The 22,980-nt window shown below is 42.1% G+C and overlaps 1 protein-coding gene across 4 annotated transcripts in view; it reads right to left on the reverse strand.

The window, feature by feature from the left end:
• Window positions 1-1,930: 1,930 nt before the first annotated feature.
• Gucy1a1 (guanylate cyclase 1 soluble subunit alpha 1) overlaps window positions 1,931-22,980 on the reverse strand; it is a 54,846-nt gene continuing 33,796 nt past the window's right edge. For all 4 annotated transcript variants that reach the window (XM_060378487.1, XM_060378486.1, XM_060378488.1 and 1 more), the window contains 6 exons: window positions 22,802-22,860; window positions 20,291-21,000; window positions 17,921-18,406; window positions 12,922-13,065; window positions 8,201-8,355; window positions 1,931-4,444 (listed from right to left, as the gene is read on the reverse strand). In XM_060378487.1, coding sequence (XP_060234470.1) covers window positions 4,240-4,444; window positions 8,201-8,355; window positions 12,922-13,065; window positions 17,921-18,406; window positions 20,291-21,000; window positions 22,802-22,860 — 1,759 coding nt within the window. In that variant the 3' untranslated portion in view covers window positions 1,931-4,239. The remainder of the gene's footprint in view (window positions 4,445-8,200; window positions 8,356-12,921; window positions 13,066-17,920; window positions 18,407-20,290; window positions 21,001-22,801; window positions 22,861-22,980) is intronic.

The raw sequence follows: 22,980 nt of genomic DNA on the forward strand, positions 1-22,980 counted from the left end.
AGGACTTGGGCACACGCAGGCATTTTCTGCTAAGCAATTTTCTTCAAATTCTGTGAGATTCACTTACAGTTTCTTTTTCTGGCATCATGTGTTCAAAAAATTTTTAAAGCTTGAAAACACTTCTCTCTACAGTCTTTTTATGGAACGTCTTAGATTAAGTCTTAAATCTGCCATTTAAATTTTGTCTTGGTTTTAACTGCTATATTTAAGTCTAACACAGTAACAATTCATGAAAGTAACTAGATTATGATGGCAGCAAATCTACCCCGATAATGGAGGAAATTTGTTTTCAAGATCCTTTTACTTAAAGTTTTGAGTTTAAAATCTGCTCTTTTATGAAGACTTTTTAAAATTTCCTTATAGGGATGCCAAATTTAAAGAATTGGACATGAGCAAGAAAGTAAAATTTTAGATTAAAAAATATGTGGGCCATGTGGGTTCATCACAATAGATGTGTGTGTGTGGTTAGGAAATACAGGTACCGTGGATGGGCCCCACTGCCATTTAGGTCTTCATGTTACTGTCTGACTCTCACAAAAGGTGAATTACCACCATAGTGCGTGAGTAGGTGGAATCAATCTATTTTACAATTCAGTGGAAGCGGGGAATTGCAGGAGTTTAGACTGAGACGTACCGAAGGTCTATAAGTTAAGGGTTCAGTCCCCAGCTTGGCGCAGTTGGCAAATGGTGAAAACTTAGCATGTGGGGACTAGTGGGAGACCTGTCAGCAGTTGAAGGCATGTCTGAGGGGACAGTGGAGCCCTTTCCCTTTCCTCCTTTCGCTGCATTTCACTTCCCAGCTATGACATGAACACTTGGTTCCTATAGACCTTCAGAACCACGAACCAAAGTAAACCATTTCTCTCTACAATTTGATTTTCTTAGGTTTGTGTCAAAGTAGCGAGAAGCTGCGTAACACATGATCTATCAAGCTACCCCAACCACATGGACAGAATATTCATACTGTTTTCAAGCATATACACCAAAACAGCTTGACTAATGCATTGTGTGGATGAACTCAAACTGAGACTCCACAGAGCTATTTGTAGGCATTTACTTCAGCGAGGCCTTCAGTACAGTCTGCTGCAGGTAGATTCTTAACTGAGTAATTTCAAGGGGCCCCTGTCCAAACCCATCAATATTTGGAGCAGGCCCTGCTGTTCATCCATCTCCCTGCTCCTCTAGGCCAATATAAAAGCATCACTTTCAATGTTATGCCTTCCTACCAGAGGGTGAGGCAGGTCTGGGAAGGGGCAGCCAATGGTAGGATTCAGAAGAAAGATGTTAAATGCTGAAAGAAGTCTTCCATTCCCAACAATGAATGGAAAAGTGTAAATGATTTGAGGCTTACATGCAATCCCAGTATTAGACCCAGTGTCTGCTCTTGCTCTGCGTATGTGTGTACACATGCAGCTCCATGTGTGTGCATATGAAAGCCAGAGATGCTATTCATTACATGCATCCGCCTTTTGGTGTTTTCCAGACAGGGTCTGTGAAAGGCTTGCAACTTGCCAACAGGCTAGACTGGATAGCCAGTGAACCTGAGCCTTGGAGTCCCCCCTCCCAAGTGCTAGGATTACAAATGTGAACCACTGTACTCCACTCCATACTTGTAATCACTTTACTGACTCAGCCATCTTGTCCATACTTTTGCCCAAACACCCAAGGCATAACATGGCCTGTTTTCCACTAAGATGAAAACAGCTATCCTTGCAATCACCAGTGTATTATCTGTGCATCTCCTGAAACAGTTTTTGAAAATCACATATATCTTCCACCCCCATCCTTCAAGATTTAGCACATCCCTTGTCTCATGGTTCTGACAGTGTTGCAGAGGTAGAAGGTGACAGGATGCTTTTCCTTTTCTATAGTTAACGGGTGCTCACAAGCAGGTCCAGAGAACCTATAACAGACAGCTGCTCACAGAAAACATTTTTTATGTTTTTATTTAGATAAAATGCCAGAATGATAGAAAAGTTACAGGAACACATGGAGCCCCCACTCCTCGTTCACAGGAACACATGGAGCTCCCACTCTTATTTTACTTGGGGTATATGCAGTTCCTCCCTTTGCTCCAGGTGTGCACAGTGACACAGGTGGGTGTGATCATACATTGTACACATATGAGAGATACATGTAGCTCCTTTGTGCTGCTTGGGTTGGAACTCAGGACCGCCTAAATGCTAGGCTGGTGTTCTGCCGCTGAACTTTGTCTCCATCCCTAAAAGACAGCATGGAACTAATTCTAATTAATGATTACTAATGTAGCAACTACCTAAATGCACAGGTTAAGGGGGTGGTGTGATGCCTTATGCTTTCTAATTGCCTGTAATGCCCATTGCTTTCCTTGCATTAAAGTTTAGTTCCAGAAGAAGAGTGTATTTACCTCTTTACTTCCTTAATATATTTGTTGAACTTCACGTCATTGTGACACTATAAATACACCTTTGCAAGGCTGGTGACACTCTCCAACATCAGTGTGACTGCTTAATGAAACACTGCAAGCCTTTTAGGAAAACCACTGGATTTTTTTTTGGGGGGGTGGGCTAGTTTCATGGGAAACTAGAGCTAGGCAAATGATGACTGTTATTCCTGATGCTGGAGACTAATGGAGGTAGTAAAGGACTTTTAAACTGAGGTGGTTTTTTGTTTGTTTGTTTGTTTTAAATCCTTACATAAAAAGTCAGCATATCTACAGTTCTGCTAATACTGACTCAAACACTCAGCTAAGCATCTTTCTCTTGCTTTAAAGTTTCTCTTATTTTGAAGCCATATTATTTTCACCAAATTGAACACTGGGACTCATTTAGGAGGAACACCATTAGCAGTAAGATCCAAGCTCCGTGGTGAAGAAGTCACTCAATAACACAGCCTTGCCTAGCATGCACAGGCCCTGTGTTTACTCCACAGACTCACACATACATGCATAATGACAGGGGAAGCAAGGGAATTGAGAGGAGGGCAGAGGATGGAAGGGAAATTAGTTCAAACTCCAGGAAAAAATTAGAATCAAGTCATGGTGAGGTTTTCTTCACTGGTACTAGTGGTTTCTTTAGGAAATGTTATTAGGATATTTTAACTAGAATACAATCTTCACAGATTGAACACTGAATAATACAAAATTTGATTCTTAACACATACACATACACTAAAATGTCAACAGAAATACTTAAGAAACTATCAAAAAAATAAGTTTTGTTTTCTCTTCTGAGCTAAAACTTTCCCTCTTGGATTTTATAGCTGAACACGGCAGTAGAGGATCATTTAAACACGTATGTGTGTGAACATGGCAGTAGAGGATCATTTAAACACGTATGTGTGCGAACCCTTTGCTATTGTGCTCTATATCAGGGTCTCTGTGTGCAAGCCTTAATTCCAGGTCACGGTTCCTTAATTAAATTAGAATATTATTGCACTTAACTATGGCTATAAGCATTTTTATTCTAAAAGTTTTGCTATTAGTAGATTTTATATGGATTAATAGGAAGCATATTTTTACCAATAATTAGAATAGGTTTTATCACATATAGTATCAAAACCAAAAAAGCATTTGTTGTATGATATATATTGTGCTCTAGAGAATATTTTTAATGTCAAAACATAAAAATATTCTTTGATATTTGCAGAACTATTTTATACCACATTTCATATAACGGCTAATTACTTATTTTCTTTAAAAAAAAAAAAAGGAAACCACATACATATTCACAAAGATGTAGCTGAAAAGAAGGCGGGGCCTAAGGAGTTTCCTATGCTGTGGTTAAATAAGGGACTCTAATTAGATGCAAAGTTGAAAGGCCCAAAGCTCTAACAGAACTAATGTTGCCATTTCTGTTCATAGGTTTTAAAGGTGACACTGCCACACACACTTCAATAACAACAGCGTTTCATGGGGACAGGCTGAGGTGAATCCATTCCTTTGTACAGCTGCACTTGACTACAATTGCCTGGAATATTTACAATGTGTTGGGTTTTGAGAGCAAGTGGTGGTTGTTCTAGAACAAAACTGTCTCCCCAAAAGTCACTCTTGAGGTTTGTTTGCTTCTTAAATAGAAGAAGGGTGACGCGCTGAAGTGGACACATTTCTATTTCTTTCTTTTGCCATCTTCAATGGGAGAGAGAGGAGAATGGGTTTAGCCTCTGAAACTATAGTTCTGCCTTTCATCTTCTGTAATCCTAAAGTCATTTCAGAGGTTCTGCACATCCGCAAAGGCATCCAATGCATATCCCTGTGGCTCGCTAATCTACTCCTGACGCTTTGCCCAAGAAGTTGGCGTTTCCATCTTCCACGTCTCCCTGCTGAAACCATGGCTTAGAATTAGGGCCTTGCTGTTGATATGCATCCAGAAAATGACAGATTCCAGGGATGTCACTAGGGAAGTTTGGTGGAAGCTCCTCCCTCGATCTCGGGGTAAACACAAAACCAGGACAGTCTTTGAGTAACCTGAAAAAAAATTAAAATGAATTGAAAACTTAATGCCACAGAAACATTTGGCAACTCAGGACAGGAAGACAATAAATGAATCTTACTACTGTTGTCATATTAGGTATGGTTGACAAAAAGGTATCCATAAGCCAATAGACAGTCCCATGAAAGAAATGCTACAGAGAATCAAATGCATAGAAAATTCTACTCACTCATACACTTGACTCATATTACAAGAAAGATTAATCATAAGATATTTGGGGAAGATGTGATTTATATAACAATGGAATTCCTAAACAAAAAATTACCTAAAGTTTTGATAATAGCAAGTATGTATCATTTTAATGCTATTGAAAGGGATTTCCTAAGTTAAAAATCCTAAGTCATTGTCATTAATTATATAAATGAAACTAGGAAGAAATCATGCAAGAAGCCATGAAAAAGAGGTGAAATGATAAAACTGATATGAAAGTTACTTCCTGAAATATTAATGGATTTTTTAAATGAATTCTATAAACACAGAACTCAAATGAGCTTTTTGGTGGGAGGAGCCTATGCCTCATGTAGCCCAGTTTGGCTTCCACTGTGGACCTAGGCGTGACCTTGTACTTCTAACCCTCCTGACCCCATCTTCTAAGCACTGGGATTACAGGCTTGCAGGACCACTCCTGGTTGATGCAGGGCTGGGCACTCACACCAGGGCTTCAAGCATGCTAGGTCAGCACACTGTCAAAGGAGGCTCGTCCACAGCTCACAAATGAGCTTCATCTGCTCCTGTTGGTCCTCTGCTCACTGTTGGTACTCTACTCCCTGTTGGTACTCTACTCTACCCACTGCTGGTACTCTACTCCCTATTGGTACTCTGCTCTACCCACTGCTGGTACTCTACTCCCTGTTGGTACTCTGCTCTACCCACTGCTGGTACTCTACTCCCTGTTGGTACTCTGCTCTACCCACTGCTGGTACTCTACTCCCTGTTGGTACTCTGCTCTACCCACTGCTGTTACTCTACTCTACTCCCTGTTGGTACTCTACTCTACTCACTGTTGGTACTCTACTCTACTCCCTGTTGGTACTCTACTCTACTCACTGCTGGTACTCTACTCTACTCACTGCTGGTACTCTACTCTACTCACTGCTGGTACTCTACTCTACTCACCGTTGGTACTCTACTCACCGTTGGTACTCTACTCACTGCTGGTACTCTACTCACTGCTGGTACTCTACTCTACTCACTGTTGGTACTCTACTCTACTCACCGCTGGTACTCTACTCACTGTTGGTACTCTACTCACCGTTGGTACTCTACTCACTGTTGGTACTCTACTCACTGTTGGTACTCTACTCACTGTTGGTACTCTACTCACTGCTGGTACTCTACTCTACTCACTGTTAGTACTCTACTCTACTCACCGCTGGTACTCTACTCTACTCACCGTTGGTACTCTACTCACCGCTGGTACTCTACTCTACTCACTGTTGGTACTCTACTCACTGTTGGTACTCTACTCACTGTTGGTACTCTACTCTACTCACCGCTGGTACTCTACTCTACTCACCGCTGGTACTCTACTCTACTCACCGCTGGTACTCTACTCACTGTTGGTACTCTACTCACTGTTGGTACTCTACTCACCGCTGGTACTCTACTCACTGTTGGTACTCTACTCACTGTTGGTACTCTACTCACTGTTGGTACTCTACTCTACTCACCGCTGGTACTCTACTCACCGCTGGTACTCTACTCACTGCTGGTACTCTACTCTACTCACTGTTGGTACTCTACTCACCGCTGGTACTCTACTCACCGCTGGTACTCTACTCTACTCACTGTTGGTACTCTACTCTACTCACTGTTGGTACTCTACTCTACTCACTGTTGGTACTCTACTCACCGCTGGTACTCTACTCACCGCTGGTACTCTACTCTACTCACTGTTGGTACTCTACTCACCGCTGGTATGCTTTTGGAACATCAATGCACAGGAGCAGCAAGAGACTCACTTGGCAATAAGAAAAATTTTATGTTTTCAAGAGACTAAATACTATGATATTCTTGTGGTCTGTGGGGATGTAGAATAGTTTCTGTTTCTTTGGGGTTTCCATTAAAGGTTTTTGTTTTTTAAACAGGACCAAATTTATGGAATAAATAAAAGTCTATGGACATGGAAGGACTGCTTATTTTCCAGTTAAATGTAGGTAAGTGTTACCTGGCTCAGGCTGCTTACATGTTTTCAAAGAAGTAGGAAGAGAGGTCTGTTTTTGTTTTGTTGTCCTTTGCTGTACTAGAGATTGAACCTAAGGCCCTATGCATGCTAGCTCAGCCCTTTACCACTGAGCTATGTCTCCAGTCTTCCTTCAACTTTTTTTAAAAAAAACTAATTATTTATTTGTGTTTTAGGTGTACAGGTGTTCTGTTTGCATATGTAGTGCATTGTGTATGTACCTGGTGCCAAAGAGGCCAGGAGAAGATGCTGAGTCACCTGGAGCTGGAGTTAAAAGGTTACACGTTCGTGTGTGGGTGCTGGGCAATGAACTTGAGTCCTCAGGAAGAGCAACATCTGCTGTTCACTGCTGAGCCGTCTCTACAGCCCCATCCTTTGAGCTTTCATTTTGAGACAGGGTCTCATAAATTTCCCAGGCTAGCTTTGAACACACTGTAGTCCAAACTAGCCTTGAACTTGGTCGCATCCTGCCTCAGCCTCCCTTGTAGCTGGGGTTTAAGGCCTGTGCCACACTATGCACACTAAGAGGTCCTCTTGAAACTGGATGACACTTGGCACTGGTGTTAGGATGCCACCATTGCTGCTCCTCAAGAACACTGACTGAACTGTGTAGTAACCTGACAGTTTTCTCTGCTGAACCTTCTTGTTCCTACTATTCTCAAACAGAGGATTTACCCCTTGCCCTTCATTGGAGGGAGCAACTGACCCTCAAACCCTGGAGAATTTCCTAAATTACAGAGTAACTGTTATTTTCTATGAGCCCTTTGGATCCCACCTCAATTTATGTTAATGAGGTGACTCAGAATGAGATCAGGGTTCCAAAAATTTCCTGTAGGTTCAGGGAGGCTGGGTCAGGGGACCAGAGACTGCTGACCCCATCCATCATCCCTCAATAGGGGAAGCAGGGAATGAAGGCATCAACCCTTAAAGAGGCAGAGCTTCCTTTTATGATCCCACTGCTGTGGCAAGAGGCAGTAATAAGTCAAGATTGCAGGGACTCTGCATTTGGAGCCCAACCAGACCTCACCCCATATGCACCTTCATTTGGCTGAACCTGACTTATATTCTTTACAATTGAATTGTCTGGGATTGCTTGGGTAACACCTGAATCAGGCAGCATTCTAGGAGACTAATTTGAAAGAGTCAGGGGGACCCTCTTATTTGTAGTTAGTTGACCAAAAGTAATATGGCCCAAGCACCCCCGCAGTGTGGCAGTTGTCTGAGCTCAATCAAACTTGTTGAGCACTACCTCTATAAAATGTTATAATTATATTAATTCCGAGTAGGTACTGCTAGAATTGTACTGCAGGATAGCAGTTGGTATTTGAATACCCACTGATATATTGAATGAAAAATTATGGAAGAAAATGCAATTAGTTAATGCTACAATTATCTTCCGAGGATAGTGAAAGCCTTAGAGCAAGATAAACTAAGAATGCTAAAGTTATTCGTTTTCCAGTAAGGTTTCCAATGCAGAAACAGGGTGACTAAAGAGACAACTGCATCCAAACGGAAGCCATGCCTTTCAGGTTCTGAATGCACTTAGTACCTGTATGTTGTGGGGCTGACGTTGATTTTCCGTGGCACGCTGCAAGACTCAAATTTGTTAGCCAGAGTGACATTGTTTCCAAACAGGCAGTAGCGAGGCATTTTTACTCCGACGACTCCGGCAAACACTGACCCAGAATGCAGTCCAATCCGCATCTGAAAGCAAGATGACAGTGTTCCAGGTCACTGGAACGTCACTTCCCACTTGTCAGCATTGCCTGAGTCCCTTGTCTGGATGTTTCTACTCAGTAACTAATTCCAGCACATCCCTCTCTTCCATGGAACCTCCAGTGAGCCACCACTGCTCATGCAATGAGATGTTACCAGGGACCACAGCTGGTAACTCTGCTCCTTTGGCTCTTTAGTTTTGTCCCACCTATCCTTAACATCTTAAAAAAACTTGTTCTCAGGCCACTCAGATCCCTGCCGCAGAATAACAAAGTCCCCGTGGGCTGCTCACCTGCTCTGTCCTTTAAAAAAGAGGAAAGACATCCTTTCCAGACTGTAGCTGGAAACTCTCGAAATAAGGACAGAGGAGGACACACCTGTAATTCTGGGTACTCAGAAGGCTAAAGCAAGAATATCTACTGAACTCTGGAGTTTGAGGTCAGCTTGGCCAAGACAGTCAGACTTCAAAATAAAAGGAATGTGATCTAAAAACAATTTTACTTTAAAATAATTCTATGGTAAACACTAGTTCTTTATTTAAATGACTAAGAACTGGGAAAAACAAACTGTAATATTGAAGTGGAAATGACAGAGGACAAGGAAAATCAGAGTGTCTGGGATCCAGATCCCCGTATTTACAATATTTACAATCTATACTGTCTAGACTTGCGAAACTTAAATCCAGACTCACATAACATGAAACTTAGGCAGTGCCTAAATAGAAGACATGATCTTTCTCTCTGTTTTTTCTCATTTCTGTTTTCACACATTTTCTCTCTGTTTTGAGCCCCTGTAGTTTCATGCCTTCCAGGCTATCCTTAAACTGGACAAAGGATAGTCTTGAAAGTCTGATTCTCCTGCCTCCATCTCCGAATGTTGGAATTAGGATGAAATACTTTCAAATGAGCTCGTCTACTTCCTTGACGAAGGGAGAGGATGCCCACATTTTTAACTGAACGCTGCAGCAAACAGGTTAACAGATGGTAATGACATCATATCATGTTCATTGTTTTCAGAGTCTGTGTCTAGCTGGTCATTTGAAAAATTCCATTAACTAAGTGTACTCTAAAAACAAGGTCAAAGACTCGGTTATCTGAGGTACTGCTTATAATTAAAAGACTCTGCACATTTTTTTTTATTTTAAAAAACGTTTTTATTTTCTAGGTGTGGTGGCTCATGCACAGCTCTGTGGAGTGGGATTGCCCCTCCTCCCTCCGAGGACTGAGGCTAGAACTCACTAGGCTTCCTGGGCCATCTTTCCAGCCCGAGATTTCCTTCCTTTTATAGCAAACTCCGGGCATTTGCTAGAGATGACCAAAGTCATTCACAATGTTGTATCACATACTCCCCCGCATTTTCAAAGCAGCACACCGGGAAAGCAGCCCACTGAGGAGCTCCTCCCTGTGCCCGTGTGTCCCTCTGATTGTTTCCTAATCTATGAAACACATGGGTGAATGGTCCTTAAAACAATAATTCTACACCAAGAAGCAAAACTTAGATGTCTACTTAGATGTCTACTCAACCTGAGTTGTTGTGCTTTTTTTGTTTGTTTGTTTGTTTTCCTTTAGGATAATACAGATTTACACACCTAACAGGTGCACAATAGTAAATTGGCCATCAGTTCAACCTTAGCACAATGGTGCTGAGGAGCTTTTGTTCTCTTGGGTACACTCCCTTGAGCCAGTTTCTCTGTGTGTATTAATGTTCTGATTTTCAAGTGACAAATTTACTGTTGCATTTTGTTGTTTCATTTCATAAGTAATGCATGTGTTCCCCTCACAGATCTACCCAAAGCCCACGTGTTCCTCCCACAGCACACCCCTTCCCCCCGCCCCACTTCTCAATCTCATATTCACCCCCCCAAATTCAAGAACAAAAATTCATCCATAGAATACAATGAGCAACATGTGTGAATAGATTTCTTTTCATAAGAAAAAGAAGGTGAAATCATGAAAGTCAAGGAGAATGTCATCTCTCAGGAGCTCTTGGAGGGACCCTCCCTGGGATGCTCTCTATGTGAGGACTGTCTGGCAGAGCTCCTTTGTCCTCCGAGGCTCTGGGGCTCGGCAAGGAAGCACCCACTGTGGATTTCTCCCCTTCCTGCCACTTACTGACTTCCCCTGTGAAGTCAAAGCCTTGGTTGCTTATTCCCAGTGTTCCAAACCTAAGTAGGTGATAATGAGTGAGGACAGCAGTAAGGAGAAGTGGCTTCATGACAGATACTTATGACTGTGCAAGAGAACAGCACCCGGTTAGAAGGAAACCCAAACAGATGGGAAACAAAAGAAAAAAAAAAAAACCATGGAAATAGGTTCTACTTTTCTATGAGGAAACCAAGTAAAAAACAAGGGGGTCTGCTGAATCCAAGACTTTCAATCTCGATTCCCAAAGAAGCTGACCAGCCTTTAAAATGTTTCCCAGAAATTATGAAAGGCAATGTCTAAATCACAATGAGCAGCCCTCCAAACACACTCATGTTTCCCTGTGTGCTGAAGCACTCCCCACTCAGCCCTGTAGTGTTCACGAGGGTCTAAATCCATCAAGTGTTTCTCAGGACTGCTAATGAATAGACAATGAGAGACCTCTTTACTGAGTCTCACTTCACAGGTCCCCAAGGCTAGCCTGCTATTAGTCAGGTAATTATCTTTAAGGCTCACTATAAATAATTCTCCTAGTGGCAAAAGTAAGAAAAACTACATGGAGACAACTAACGAAAAGCCTGCCATTAATCTCCCGATATGAATCAGACATAAAAATAATTTATGTGGCATTCATTGGCTTTAATGCTAACAGTCTAGATATTTTTAACATTTATTGTGATGTTATGAACTCTCTTATGAATACATTAGGAAAAACTCATGTTTCTTCTCTAAAAAGTGTAACTATAGAAACTAAACCTGTGAATGTGAAATGCTGGGAAGCTTGTAAAACACAGCTGTAAACTATTCTACGCTCATTTGCTTCAGATTCGGGGTCTGTGCCTCCTCCCTTGAACACATGTGTGATTGATCTGAACAACAGACTAGGTGGAAATGTCTCTGTGTGCTGTGTAGGGGTAAGTCTTAAAGGCCGTGCAGTATCCCCCAGTCCCTCGCTGGCGTGTTAGCCCCCAGGACAGGAATGTCGCTGCTCTCATCCCACCATGCTGAAGTATGTAACATGTGAGCAGACAATGACAGTTGATACCAGGCTTTCTACCATCTACCCAGCAGGCAGATAAAGCTGCTATTTTGGAATGGACCCTTCTGCTCCTGCAATCCCAACTTCTCCGTACAGCTTCATCTACTTGCTTATGCCCAACCAGAATTCCAGATATTGTACAGCAAAGACTTGGAAGTCAGCTCAGAACTTATTCGGACGCATGATGCACAAAATCAGCACACAAGTGGCTGAAGATTTACACTAGTAAATGCTGGAAAGCATTTGACAGTGATATATGAATGAGTTAACAGCTGAATTTGAAAATGCCGTGAAGGCTTTAGACACACAGCTTCTCCTAAGATTAAAGAAGGCCAAGGCTAAACTTGTCTTTACTATAGTGTTATTTTTAAATTTTGTTTTTGTCTTTCTTGAAATTGGATATCAGAAAGTTGAATTCTGTGTTATTTTAAGGACTCATTGCTGAAAAGTGAAGAGTCTTCTGTAAGATTAGGTGGTAAACTCACTATAAGGTGACTGCTTTATCCACCCAGGTTCCATCTACTGAATCAGTAGCTGCTATATCACTTTTTGCTTTTATATCGCCTGGTATGCTCTTTGTGCAGTAGCGCTTTATTCTGGCCAGGTCTCATCTAACATTTTTACAATGTCACATGCCTGGAGACTAGTATTGGTCCCATAATCCATATTTTTCAGTTTTAATTATCTATTAAAATTTATTAAAAAGAACTTGTGAATAAAAGAGAAATACCAGGCGGTGAAATTGACTGCACCCAATCTGTGCATCTCAGTGAACCTCTGTAGAGTTAGACTAGCCCGCCCATCACCAATACTCTTAGGGAATATCTTCAGCTACTGATGAAAACAAACACTTTATCGCCTGGCAATCTCCAGATGCACAAAGTGTGGTGGGTGCTACACATACGCACGGCTCTGGACGGTCGTCTTTCCATGGAGGCTGTGTCCCTTGACTTTGCACCTGGGGCTCCCACTGTGGGAGCTCTGAGCCTCCCTATGGCCTGCACGGTGGGCACCTGTGTACCAGTCTCACACCCTACATGGCAGACGTGCAGAACTTCCATCCCGGTTCAACAACTTTCTGACGTGAGGGTTTCCTACCGCAAACGCGGGGCTGTAGCTCTGCTGTGTGCTTCCATGCCACAGGTAAAGCGGTGGGCCTCTGCAGACCTCTAGGAGACATTTTTGAAAACCCAGCATACAAACTGGAGTTTTCAGTCATCTGAAATAACTCGTAAGGCCATAGGACAGCCTATGGTCCTTCCCCCACACACACCTGAAAAGGTTTGAGAAGATTTTGTTCTTTAAAATTCAAACCCTCGTTAATGCTCCAGGTTTTTGACAACCAACTAACGTGCACCCTAATCACTGCCTTACCTTGATGGGTTCTCCGTGGGGAGACATGACCTCATTGGAGAGCTCCATCATCTTCAGGGCCATCAGTGCTATCTGGATGGCGTGGGTGTCGCTCTCTCTGTGCAGCCCCCCGGCCACGCAGTACGCATCCCCGATGGTCTCCACCTAGATGAAATATAATGTCTCCATTATAAGTAAAAGCTCCGAAGAGGACAGCACAGCAGACCCATACACCTGACACCCGAGTGCTCAGGCCCTATGGGGAAGCCCGGTGAGGGACATAGTATCAGAAGTAGTTTTTCATTTCATAAATTACATAAGGTGCCGATCGCTGACCTCAGGGTAGAGAACTGAAAGACAGCACAGTCAGCAGATACACTATCATAAGATCCCATAGTCTCTGTAGTAGACTTACTGCGACCCTCATGGTCTTTCCTTAAAAACCAAACCAAAGGACAAAAAACAAAACAAAACAAAAGAAGACAAAACTATGTAAAATGGCTTTTAAATAAACAATTGGATTTGATTTTTAGATTTTGTTTTTATTCATGAATTTATGTTTATTTATGTGTACGTGTGTTTGTAACCAAAGTATGTGTGGGTGCCGACAGCAGCCAGAAGTGGGCATTGGATTTCCTGGAGCTGGTGTTACAAGCAGTTGTGCCAGGGCCCTTGTGTGTGCTCAGAGCCAAACTCATGTGCTCTGGAAGGACAGAAAGTGCTCTTACTGCCTGTGGATCTTTGCCAGCTCAGAGTTTGAATAGTAAATTTTGATAGCAGGATCAGTTTCCTGTCATACACTCACACATAATGAATTTGCCACCAATACCGAACTGCATTTTGTGTGAATTCACCCTCCAAACAACGTCATATGAATGCAATACGAAAGTATGATGTAAAACAAAGGCACTGATAGCAATAAAAGCAATGAAAGATGAAATAGGAGCGGGCTTTGCTGAAAATTTTCTGAGAATTTAGGCAATTATTTAGGGCCTACTTGGATATTAATCACAAAGGATGAATAGAAGCCAGATTGTCAGCTAGGGAATGAAAGCAATATTGCAAATATTTTGTGAAAGAAGCTATTATTTAAATTTGAACTATGCTTAGTATGATCTTTATTGCTATTTCCACAAGCAACTTTGTATCTCTATCTACAGAGAATGAAGTGTTGATTCATCAATTAAAATACACAGGTAATTATTCTAATCCAAGTAGTTGAACTTGTCCTGTCCTTACATCATGGTATTCTCATCTAGAGTCCATTACGAATTATAAAAGTAAAAAGACAACCAAGGGAAGAGGGACAAACATTGTGATAATGCTTCGAATAATTTCCATTTTCGATGGGCCACTACAGTACTTGGGATGCCTCCAGGTTCTCAGCTTGCTTTTGCTAAGGCATGTCTCTGTCTTCTCACTATGCCTCTTGCTCATGTCACTGAACTTCTGTTATGACTCAAACACACCAAGCAGGGGCTCACTCATTCTTCATTTGCCTAAAACGAACAGCAGATACAGGTTTGCTTATCACCCATGCCCTTAGAACATCATCTTATTAGAGCTGTCTGTTTTCAGCCTTGAATAAAGCTATAATTCTTTAGCATCTATAATTCTTCTACTCCTTAATCGGCCTTATTTCTTCCCAAACATGCCACTAACTGGAATGTTATATGTAGCCATACAGTCTTCTGCACACTAAAATGTAAAGGCTCTAAGTGTGTCCATTGAATGCACTGCATCGCCTGCGCCCAGTGATACACAAACAGGCCACACGGCCTTGCTTTCCTGCTTTTCCTCAGCAAGGAGCTCATAAGTATCACAGTGCACAAGGTGGCATGGTCCCAGCACAACATTTAGGAGGGATGTTCTTCCCATGTACTACAAGGTAGGTGCCTTGTTCTCCCTGCCGTCATCATAGTTTATGTCCACTTGGATAGATAGGCATCCAAAGCATCACATAGGAAGTGGACATTAGTTTTCTCCCCTTTCTTCTCCACATGTAACTCTCCCTCCTTCTCAGACTGTGCCAATGGTATTCATTACCCACTCATGAAAACAAATTCTGGGTAAATCAACAATTCTTTGCTAAGATAATAGATAAAGAACAAAGAAATAAACTGGACAATGCCCAAAAGACTGAAATTCAAACAGAAAATGAAATCATGGAGTTATCTCCTACAAGAGCAGTGGACTATTCTCTAGAGTCATTTTCACTTATAGTTTATGCTGTACACATTTTATAGATAAGGCACAGTAGCAGGAATGAATTACCCCTTTTTGAGTTGTTGGCTAATAGAGGTCCCTTAGACTTCGTAAAATTACAAACTATTGCCAATGCTATGAATTACTCTCTCGAACTTGGAGGTAAGCTCCTACTCCTGAACACATTACATTTTTGGGTCATGGTACATAAAGAAGTTAGCTGGTAACATAACTGGAAGCCATCATCCTACTGGCCAGCTTTCATAGTGCTAGAAGGTCCTTTGAAGCTCATTGGGGAAAAAAATTAATAATCAATCTTACCCAACTTGAACACTGTGTGTTACATTAATGACCTGCCTCACAAGATATGGCCACTGATTGCATGAATGTTAAGGGAGTAACCAGCCACTTTTTAAAAAATAAATTTACAGCTCATTCCACCAAATGGAACCTGTACTTGATATTGTCAAGGGGACCAAGAACCTGAGACTAGAGAGGTCATGGGCTGTGAGTAAAAACCTACTACTATTATTCTGATAAATGTACAGAGCATCGAAGTATGTTACTATACCCACAAATCAGTGCATCTCTCAAACCCCACCAGAATCATCTTCTTGCAATAGATGGTAATTAACAGAGAGACCCACAACCGGTCAATGTGTAGAGAACAGGAGACTTTGAAATGTTCGCCCTCAACAGACGTCTACAACATACCCTTCTCAAGGCATGGGCTCCACTTGGAAGAGCGGAAAGAATCACTGCTGGAACAGAGGTGGACGGTGACTTCAGAACAACAGTGTTTTACAGATGCAAAAGAGAAAAAGCACATAGAAACCTGCAGTGATTGCAACAGCATGTACAGGTCTTGTGAAAACTCCACCCGGACGAAATCCCAGCAAGGAGGAAAGGACATAGGAATGGAGTTTGAGCCCGAGCTGCCAAGGAGCTTTTGGCATTTGATAGCTGCTGGGAGACGGAAAGTCAGTTCTCCTTAATGACGTGATGCCTGATATACTGAGTGTACTCCTCTGCAGGCCCTGTGTCCATCAGCTGTTGGCCAGCACACACTGGGTCTGGGGGACTCTGACCAGGAGACAGACATCATGAAGTTGGGCGGTAGACAGGAGGGAGAGGTTCAGGGAGGGAAATTAATATGATCAAAATACAACGCATGGAACCCTTAAAGAATTCTTTATAATGTTTTAAAAATAGACTCTTCACATTTATCAAAAGCTATTTTCATGTCAAAGCAGAAATGACAAAGCAGGAGCGAGAGCTGGGGAAAAGGTTAACAGTGGTGAACTATCCTGCTCCAGCTGAAGCCTGTTAGCCAAGGAACTCTGCGGACACCCTCCTTTGGGGAGGGGATATAGCTTAGGAAGCTTTGATAGAACCATTGCAACTAAAATCAGGGGGTGACAAGTGCTTCCTCAATACTCACAGCTGTGATGCATGATGAAAAACAATAACAACAACAAAAAAACTCTCTTCTCTCAGTTCTGAGACAGGAACCATTCTCCATGGAGAACATAGCTAGAAATCAACACTAAATTCCACAAGAGACCATCAAATGTAACTGAACTGGTGCCAATTATTTTATCTGTAATTATACAAGGGCCTCTTCCTCTCTCCCCAAAGAGAAAATCGTAACTCCCTCTGAGATTTCCTGTAAGAAATTTCACAAGACAAGGGTTTTGCTTCTACAGAAACAAGGCGGGGTCCATGTGTTCTCATAAACAATGCCTGCTTCTTCCCAACAGTTTATTTCTTTCTTGTTGGGCTGAACTCTGGACTAACCAGCTGCTGTGACAAGTTAAACAGATGATTTGAGTCAGGCAAAGACAAACGTTTTATTCCTACTGCCGCTGTCTAAAACAAGGCAAGATCAATTTAAGCCAGTGAAACCTTTGAATTGAACAGAACAAAGAGAACCTGAAATTTCATTTTTTCCTTTTTCATAATCTTTTTTAAAGAAATTTCATATTTGACATCCAGACATAAATGTATTATTGGATCCTCGGTGTCTACACAGACACCTATGGGGTCACTGGCACCCCTCAAAGAATTCCAGAGCCTGAGCCGCAACACTTGGCATCTACAAAATCTTTATAATGGTTCCGTTCACAAAGGTTCTGGGACATGGTACGTCATTTGTGGATGTAAGCTCTGGGGATGGCTATTGCTTTTGCTGTTCTGTAACTGGGAAATCAGTTGCTCTGTTCACAAAGCAAGAGAAGGAGAGGCCATGATCTGGGGGCGGGGCTCTCTAATTTGAGGGTACCTGCCTTTGATGAAGGTGCATTAAATGTCTTAAGGAGCTGATGCTGCTCTCCTGCTAACTGCCTGTGAAAAGTATCAAGTAAACTGTGCATTGAATTAATCTATTTTAGGACAATTTGCATACACCCTTTGTTTCTTTATTTTTAGAGATACAAAAGATAAAGATCCTCTCTGTGAGTCATACCTTTAATTAGGTCTTGTTTAACTAAGTTTCCACAGTTAAGTGGCTGGTCCATGGATGGCTAATCCATACCTTTTCACCGTAAGAATCAGACATTCACCCCAATCTCTCGCCATTGTTCTATGTTCATTTTTAAAAGACAATGTGGCAGACCTCTCTGGGAATGACTGGTTCTTATTGAGCTATTTCTGGCTGGAGAACATAATTACTGCACAATGCTTGACCCCCAGATATAGCCTGTGTGACCCAAAAGCAGAGAGCCGTCTGTCGGCTTTGTCGTTCCCTCAGGCGCTAGCCACAGTGCCTTTCGAGGCAAACCTGCTGGCTAAGCCGTTCTTGTTCCACCTCGCCTACCTTGTAGACGTCCAGCTCTCCACACTGACGGTCAAAGCGCGTGTAGAGAGCGTTGAGCATGGTGATGACCTGCAGAGGTGAGCACTGAGAGCAGATGGCCGTGAAGCCTACGATATCCGAGAAGAGCATGGTGACGTTACTGAACTTCTTGGCCTGGACTATTTGTCCCTGCCACAGCTGCTGGGCAACCTCACTGGGAAAGATAGAGCAGAGCAGATCCACCGTTTTCTTCTTCTCCTCCTCCAGGGCTTGGTGCGCATGCTCCAGTGTTGCCTTCAGCTTCCCCAGCCTCTTCTTGAGGCCGTCTTGAGCCCGCGCCTGCTCCCCTATCAAGACAACATCCCTTAAGGCATTGTGAATTGGGATGTCAGACAGGTAGAGCCCTCGTCCTGTGAAATCTTCCAGTCTGTCCACACAGGGTGACCCCAAGAACAAGATGGCGCTGGATTCAACAATGTAGATCATTTGGCCTTTGAGATCCATAACCTGAAAGGAAAGGAGAACCAGTTAGAGTGGGTTAGTCAAGGTCCCTGAACCTTTCTGGAACAGGAGACAGAGTGCATACTGGGGTAATCTTTTTGGGTCTGGCATTAGGAGTGGATACTGGGATAGTCTATTCTGTTTCTAATTTGCTGTAGAAGAGCAGTCTTTTTAATCTCTTTCCGTTCGCTCTCAGTTCTGAAATTCATGCAGACATTGGAAGCCTGTGTTAGGATATACCACACGGAGATTATGAGCTGCTGTGAGCGGTGAGAACACGTCTTGCTCTAGGGCTCCTTGAAGCAGCACGCCGGCTCTGCTGCTGCCGGATTCTTCTCATATTCCCATGTGGTTAATCTGAAGTTACAGTTCTCACATAACGTGGTGCCTATAAAAACCGAGTTTCCATTCACCCTGCCTGTCCCCTTCATTCTTTCTCCCTTTTCTCACTTGGTTTCTTCTCTCTCTCTCTCTCTCTCTCTCTCTCTCTCTCTCTCTTTTGGTCTTCTATTTTAGCAAGCTTCTTTTCTTTTCTCCCATGAGTTACTTGTTCCATCTGGCAGGGATAGAAATTAAAATGACTCTAAATATGTATCTAAATTTTTCCTTTTTCTTCTTTTTTTTTTCTTTCTCAAGAGAGGTAGAAAAACATCTTTTGGAAATGATTATTTCTCTAGCAAGTTCAGCCTACGATATCTGGGCCTTATAGAAGAGGCCATGTCTGTGTTTCAATTTTACCTTCAGCTTTTAACAAAGGCTATTTTCCAAAATGCAAGAAAAAGTACAATCCAACCCACAGACAAATGTACCTAGAGGGGCCTGCAAGAGATAAGGCTTCAAGGGAGTGTCCTGGACCACTCAATTCACATGTATACATATAGAGAATTACACACACACACACACACACACACAGACACACAAACACACACTACCTCCCTTGATTTTGATGCAATTAACACCATTTTAAAATAATTATTATTATTTTTTTGGCAAAAAATAGCAAAACAGCTGTTTTCAGCTTGAAGAACATGCAGTGCAACCTAAGGCCACTCCTTATCTATGTCTATGGCGTCATCACCATGGAGTCAGCAAACTTTTGTTCCTGAGATTACATGGTTGCCAACATTGTTTATCATGAAAGCATGTCCTCCCTTCCTCATACGTTCTGTAGCAATTCATCGTTATTCTTCCAAGTATTTATATATCCATTAAAATTTGTTTACTCTCTTCTTGCAACATGCAGCTTTGTTTGTAGAAAACAACGCTTTTAATTACTCAAGGCCAGTGTCCTATCTGATAATAATCACAAGCAGATTCTCCTGTGAACACTTCTAGCTTAGGTATAAAGCTCTCTATTTTGATTTTATATTTGTTTACTTATCTCTAAGTGTCTTTACCTTCCTGAGTGTGTATGTGAGGGCATCCACCCCACCATTCCAGGCATCCAACTCATCCTCAGGTTTAGTGGCGAGCACCTTCACCCACTGAGCCATCTTGCCCCAAACCTTGTTTTGAGATAGTCTCATTTACCTGGAGCTGGCCTTGAACTGAATATATAATCAAAGATGACCTTGAGCTTCTGATTCCTCTACCTTCTGAGTGCTGGGATTAGAAACATGATATACCCAGTCCCAGTCCGGTTTTATGAAATGTTAGGGATCAAAGCCCAGACCTTCCTGCAGGTCAGGCAGTAAACTGCATTCCATAAATATTTGTAATGAATGAATTAGGCAAGAAAGTAAACATACCAAGAAATTCACTTGTTGAAATCATTTTAGAATTTTAGACAGATGTGTTAGCAAATGGCATGTGCTTATTTGTCTTGTGATTTCTTTCCCTCAATAGGAAACAACTGGTTCTATTTTGCATAAAATATTGCATTTTCCTTACCCGTGATGATTTTTTCACTGAGTTATCCCATCTCCTCACCCGTATGACAAACTGCATATTCAACATGGTCATGATGCCACCAAATGTCTGGTTGATTTTGGGAGTCAGAATTTCAAAGAACTCGTCAAAGTTGGGCTTCCCTTGGAAGTCCCTCTTGTTCACCAGCCTTCTGATGCCATTACCCAGCTGCAAGATGGCCAGGTCGCGGTCCAGCATGAAGTGGAACGGGAAAGTCTTGCAGAAGAGTGAAGTGGGGATCACCAGCGAGGACTGGGGCTTGCCCGGGGACAGAGAAGGCTTGGTGCTCTTCACATGCACAGAATAGAGCAAATAGGGCTGGTTCACAAACTCGGCGCAGTCGCTTCGGAAACAAGGAGGCATCAGGGACACGTCTACGCGGCTTTCGTACAGAATGCCAGCAGCCGCTTTGATGATGCCAGGGAGAAGCAGTGCTGTAGTTCTCTTTGGGAAGAAGTAGTAGACATTTAGAAAGTCCTGGTCCTCGTCCAGGCATAAGATGGAGGCATCTTCCAGCCGGCCCCTCCTCTCTGCCTCCTGGCAGTGGCTGCTCTGCTTCAGGAGTGTGCTGAAGCTGTTTAGAAAGTCCTTCAGGGTGCCACCAACCACACCCAAGATGTGCTCATCTTCCTCATAACAGATCTTGAACAGCTCCTCACCCAGGGAGTCTTTGAGCGCCTCCACAGGGACACCTGCAAGCACACAGCTCAGTTGGCCATCAAGTGTGTGGACTCAGAAGGGGCGGCCAGTGCCCCCGCGCGCAACCGCCTGTGGTTTGTGACGAACCTCCTTCACTAACTCAAATGGCCGCGCAGGGCTCACACTCTACTCACCAACAGAGATAAGCTTTTAGAATCCTGGGAACCCTTATCAACAAGCCACAAACTGTTTATTTTAAACCAAGAATGAGTAATTGAGTAGAGTCCGTGACTTTTTCTCTCTCTTAAGTATAAAACAACTGGAGTTCCAAGATTGAGTCTATCTCAAAGGGAGTCTATCTGTCTTTCCCCTAACCACATAACATGCCTCTTGTTGAAGTGTCCTCTACCCAAGAGGTAACAGTGTACAGCTGAACACGAGTCACAACAGAAGTTAATCTTAAACATGAAACTTGGTTATGTCTGGGGATGATTTCAGGATTTTATTGTTGTTATTGATGTTCCCAAAGCAAATACGTGGGAACTATGTCATTTATCTTCAGTGCCTCCTTCCCAAGCTTCCTCCTTCTCTCCATACTCTGTGTACTACACTTGTATTATTTCTTTTATTTTTGAGATTATGATATAACTACATCATTTTCCTTTCCCCTCTCTCCCTCTAGGTCCTCCCATACACCCTTCCTTGCTCTCTTTCAAACTATGCCCCCCCTTTTTATTACTTGTTATTACATACATACATGCATATGTCTATATATATATATATTTCTAAATATAAACTGTTCAGTTTTTATTTTGTTACTTGTATGCATCATTTCAGAGTTGACTTTTTGGTTTTGGGTGATGAACTGTTATGCTCTTCTCCCAGGAAAGCAATTTCTCCTACACTGAGAATTCCTTGGTTGCCTATAGTTCTTTGTTTAGACTTGAGACCTTGTGGGCCTTCCCCATCCAATTTGGCATGTCCATGAGTGTTGTTCCTGTTCAGCTCCTGTTTGAACAGTCATGTTGGTGAAACTTTGTGAGTGCAGCTTCTTATATTACTAGGAGATACACTCTTACAACCTCCCTGTCCCATGGTTCCTGCTATCTTTCTACCCCCTTCTTCTGCAATGTTCCCTGGCCCTTAGGTGTGGGAGCATTTTGTAGGTGTGACCATTGAGACTAGGCTCCACAACTCTAACCTTAATTGGTTGTTGTTTTGTTGTTTTCTGTTATGGTCTCCTTCTGTTGCAGAGAAGTTTCATAGATTTTTCTTTTGTAAAGTACTAAACAATGCTACTCTCTTTGAGGATGTAACATGTGGGAATTATGTTTAGAAGAGTGTCTATCTCCCAATAATGTTTCGATATAAAGTAGTTGTTTATATTTCTAAAAAGGATTACTTTTCTAAGGCTGTAACCTCTCAGATTTCTTGCACCTACTCTGAAAAGGACTCAACGGCAGACACTCATCTATCTTTTTCCCTGAAACTAATTATTAATGTCAGTGGCAGATTATTTTCCCATGAAGCTTCTTTTAAAATACTCTTTAATTTATCTTGAGTAGAAATTTTCATATACAAATGAAAAAGACCAAAGCCTGTGAATATGAAAGTCTGAGAATCATCTTCCCACCCAGATTTATCTACTTCTCAGCAAACACTATGAAAAGAGGAAATGTTTGAGGCCACACAACATTACTGAAAGGGTTAATCTGCATTAACACATCCAGAGTGCAAACACGTCATGTTGGGAGTCGCTAACAAATAAATGTGAGTGTGTTGAGAGAAATACTAGTTATTCAGCGATGTGATATGCTTCCTAACTTTATAAACTTAAACAGTTTTATTCATTACCTGTTGCAATTGCTTGTTCTGCAATGATTGTTTCAAGGTCTTCTTTTTCTGAAGATTTCCTGGGAATGATTAAGTATGTTAAATTATAAGCTGATAAGCAAGTCCTGAAAATTCAGATCATATACAACACATAGATAGCAATATGAGATAATTGTTTTCCAGAAGCAAATCTTAACATA

This window comes from Meriones unguiculatus, chromosome 2 (assembly GCF_030254825.1).
Source record: "Meriones unguiculatus strain TT.TT164.6M chromosome 2, Bangor_MerUng_6.1, whole genome shotgun sequence".
NCBI classification, from domain to species: domain Eukaryota; kingdom Metazoa; phylum Chordata; class Mammalia; order Rodentia; family Muridae; genus Meriones; species Meriones unguiculatus.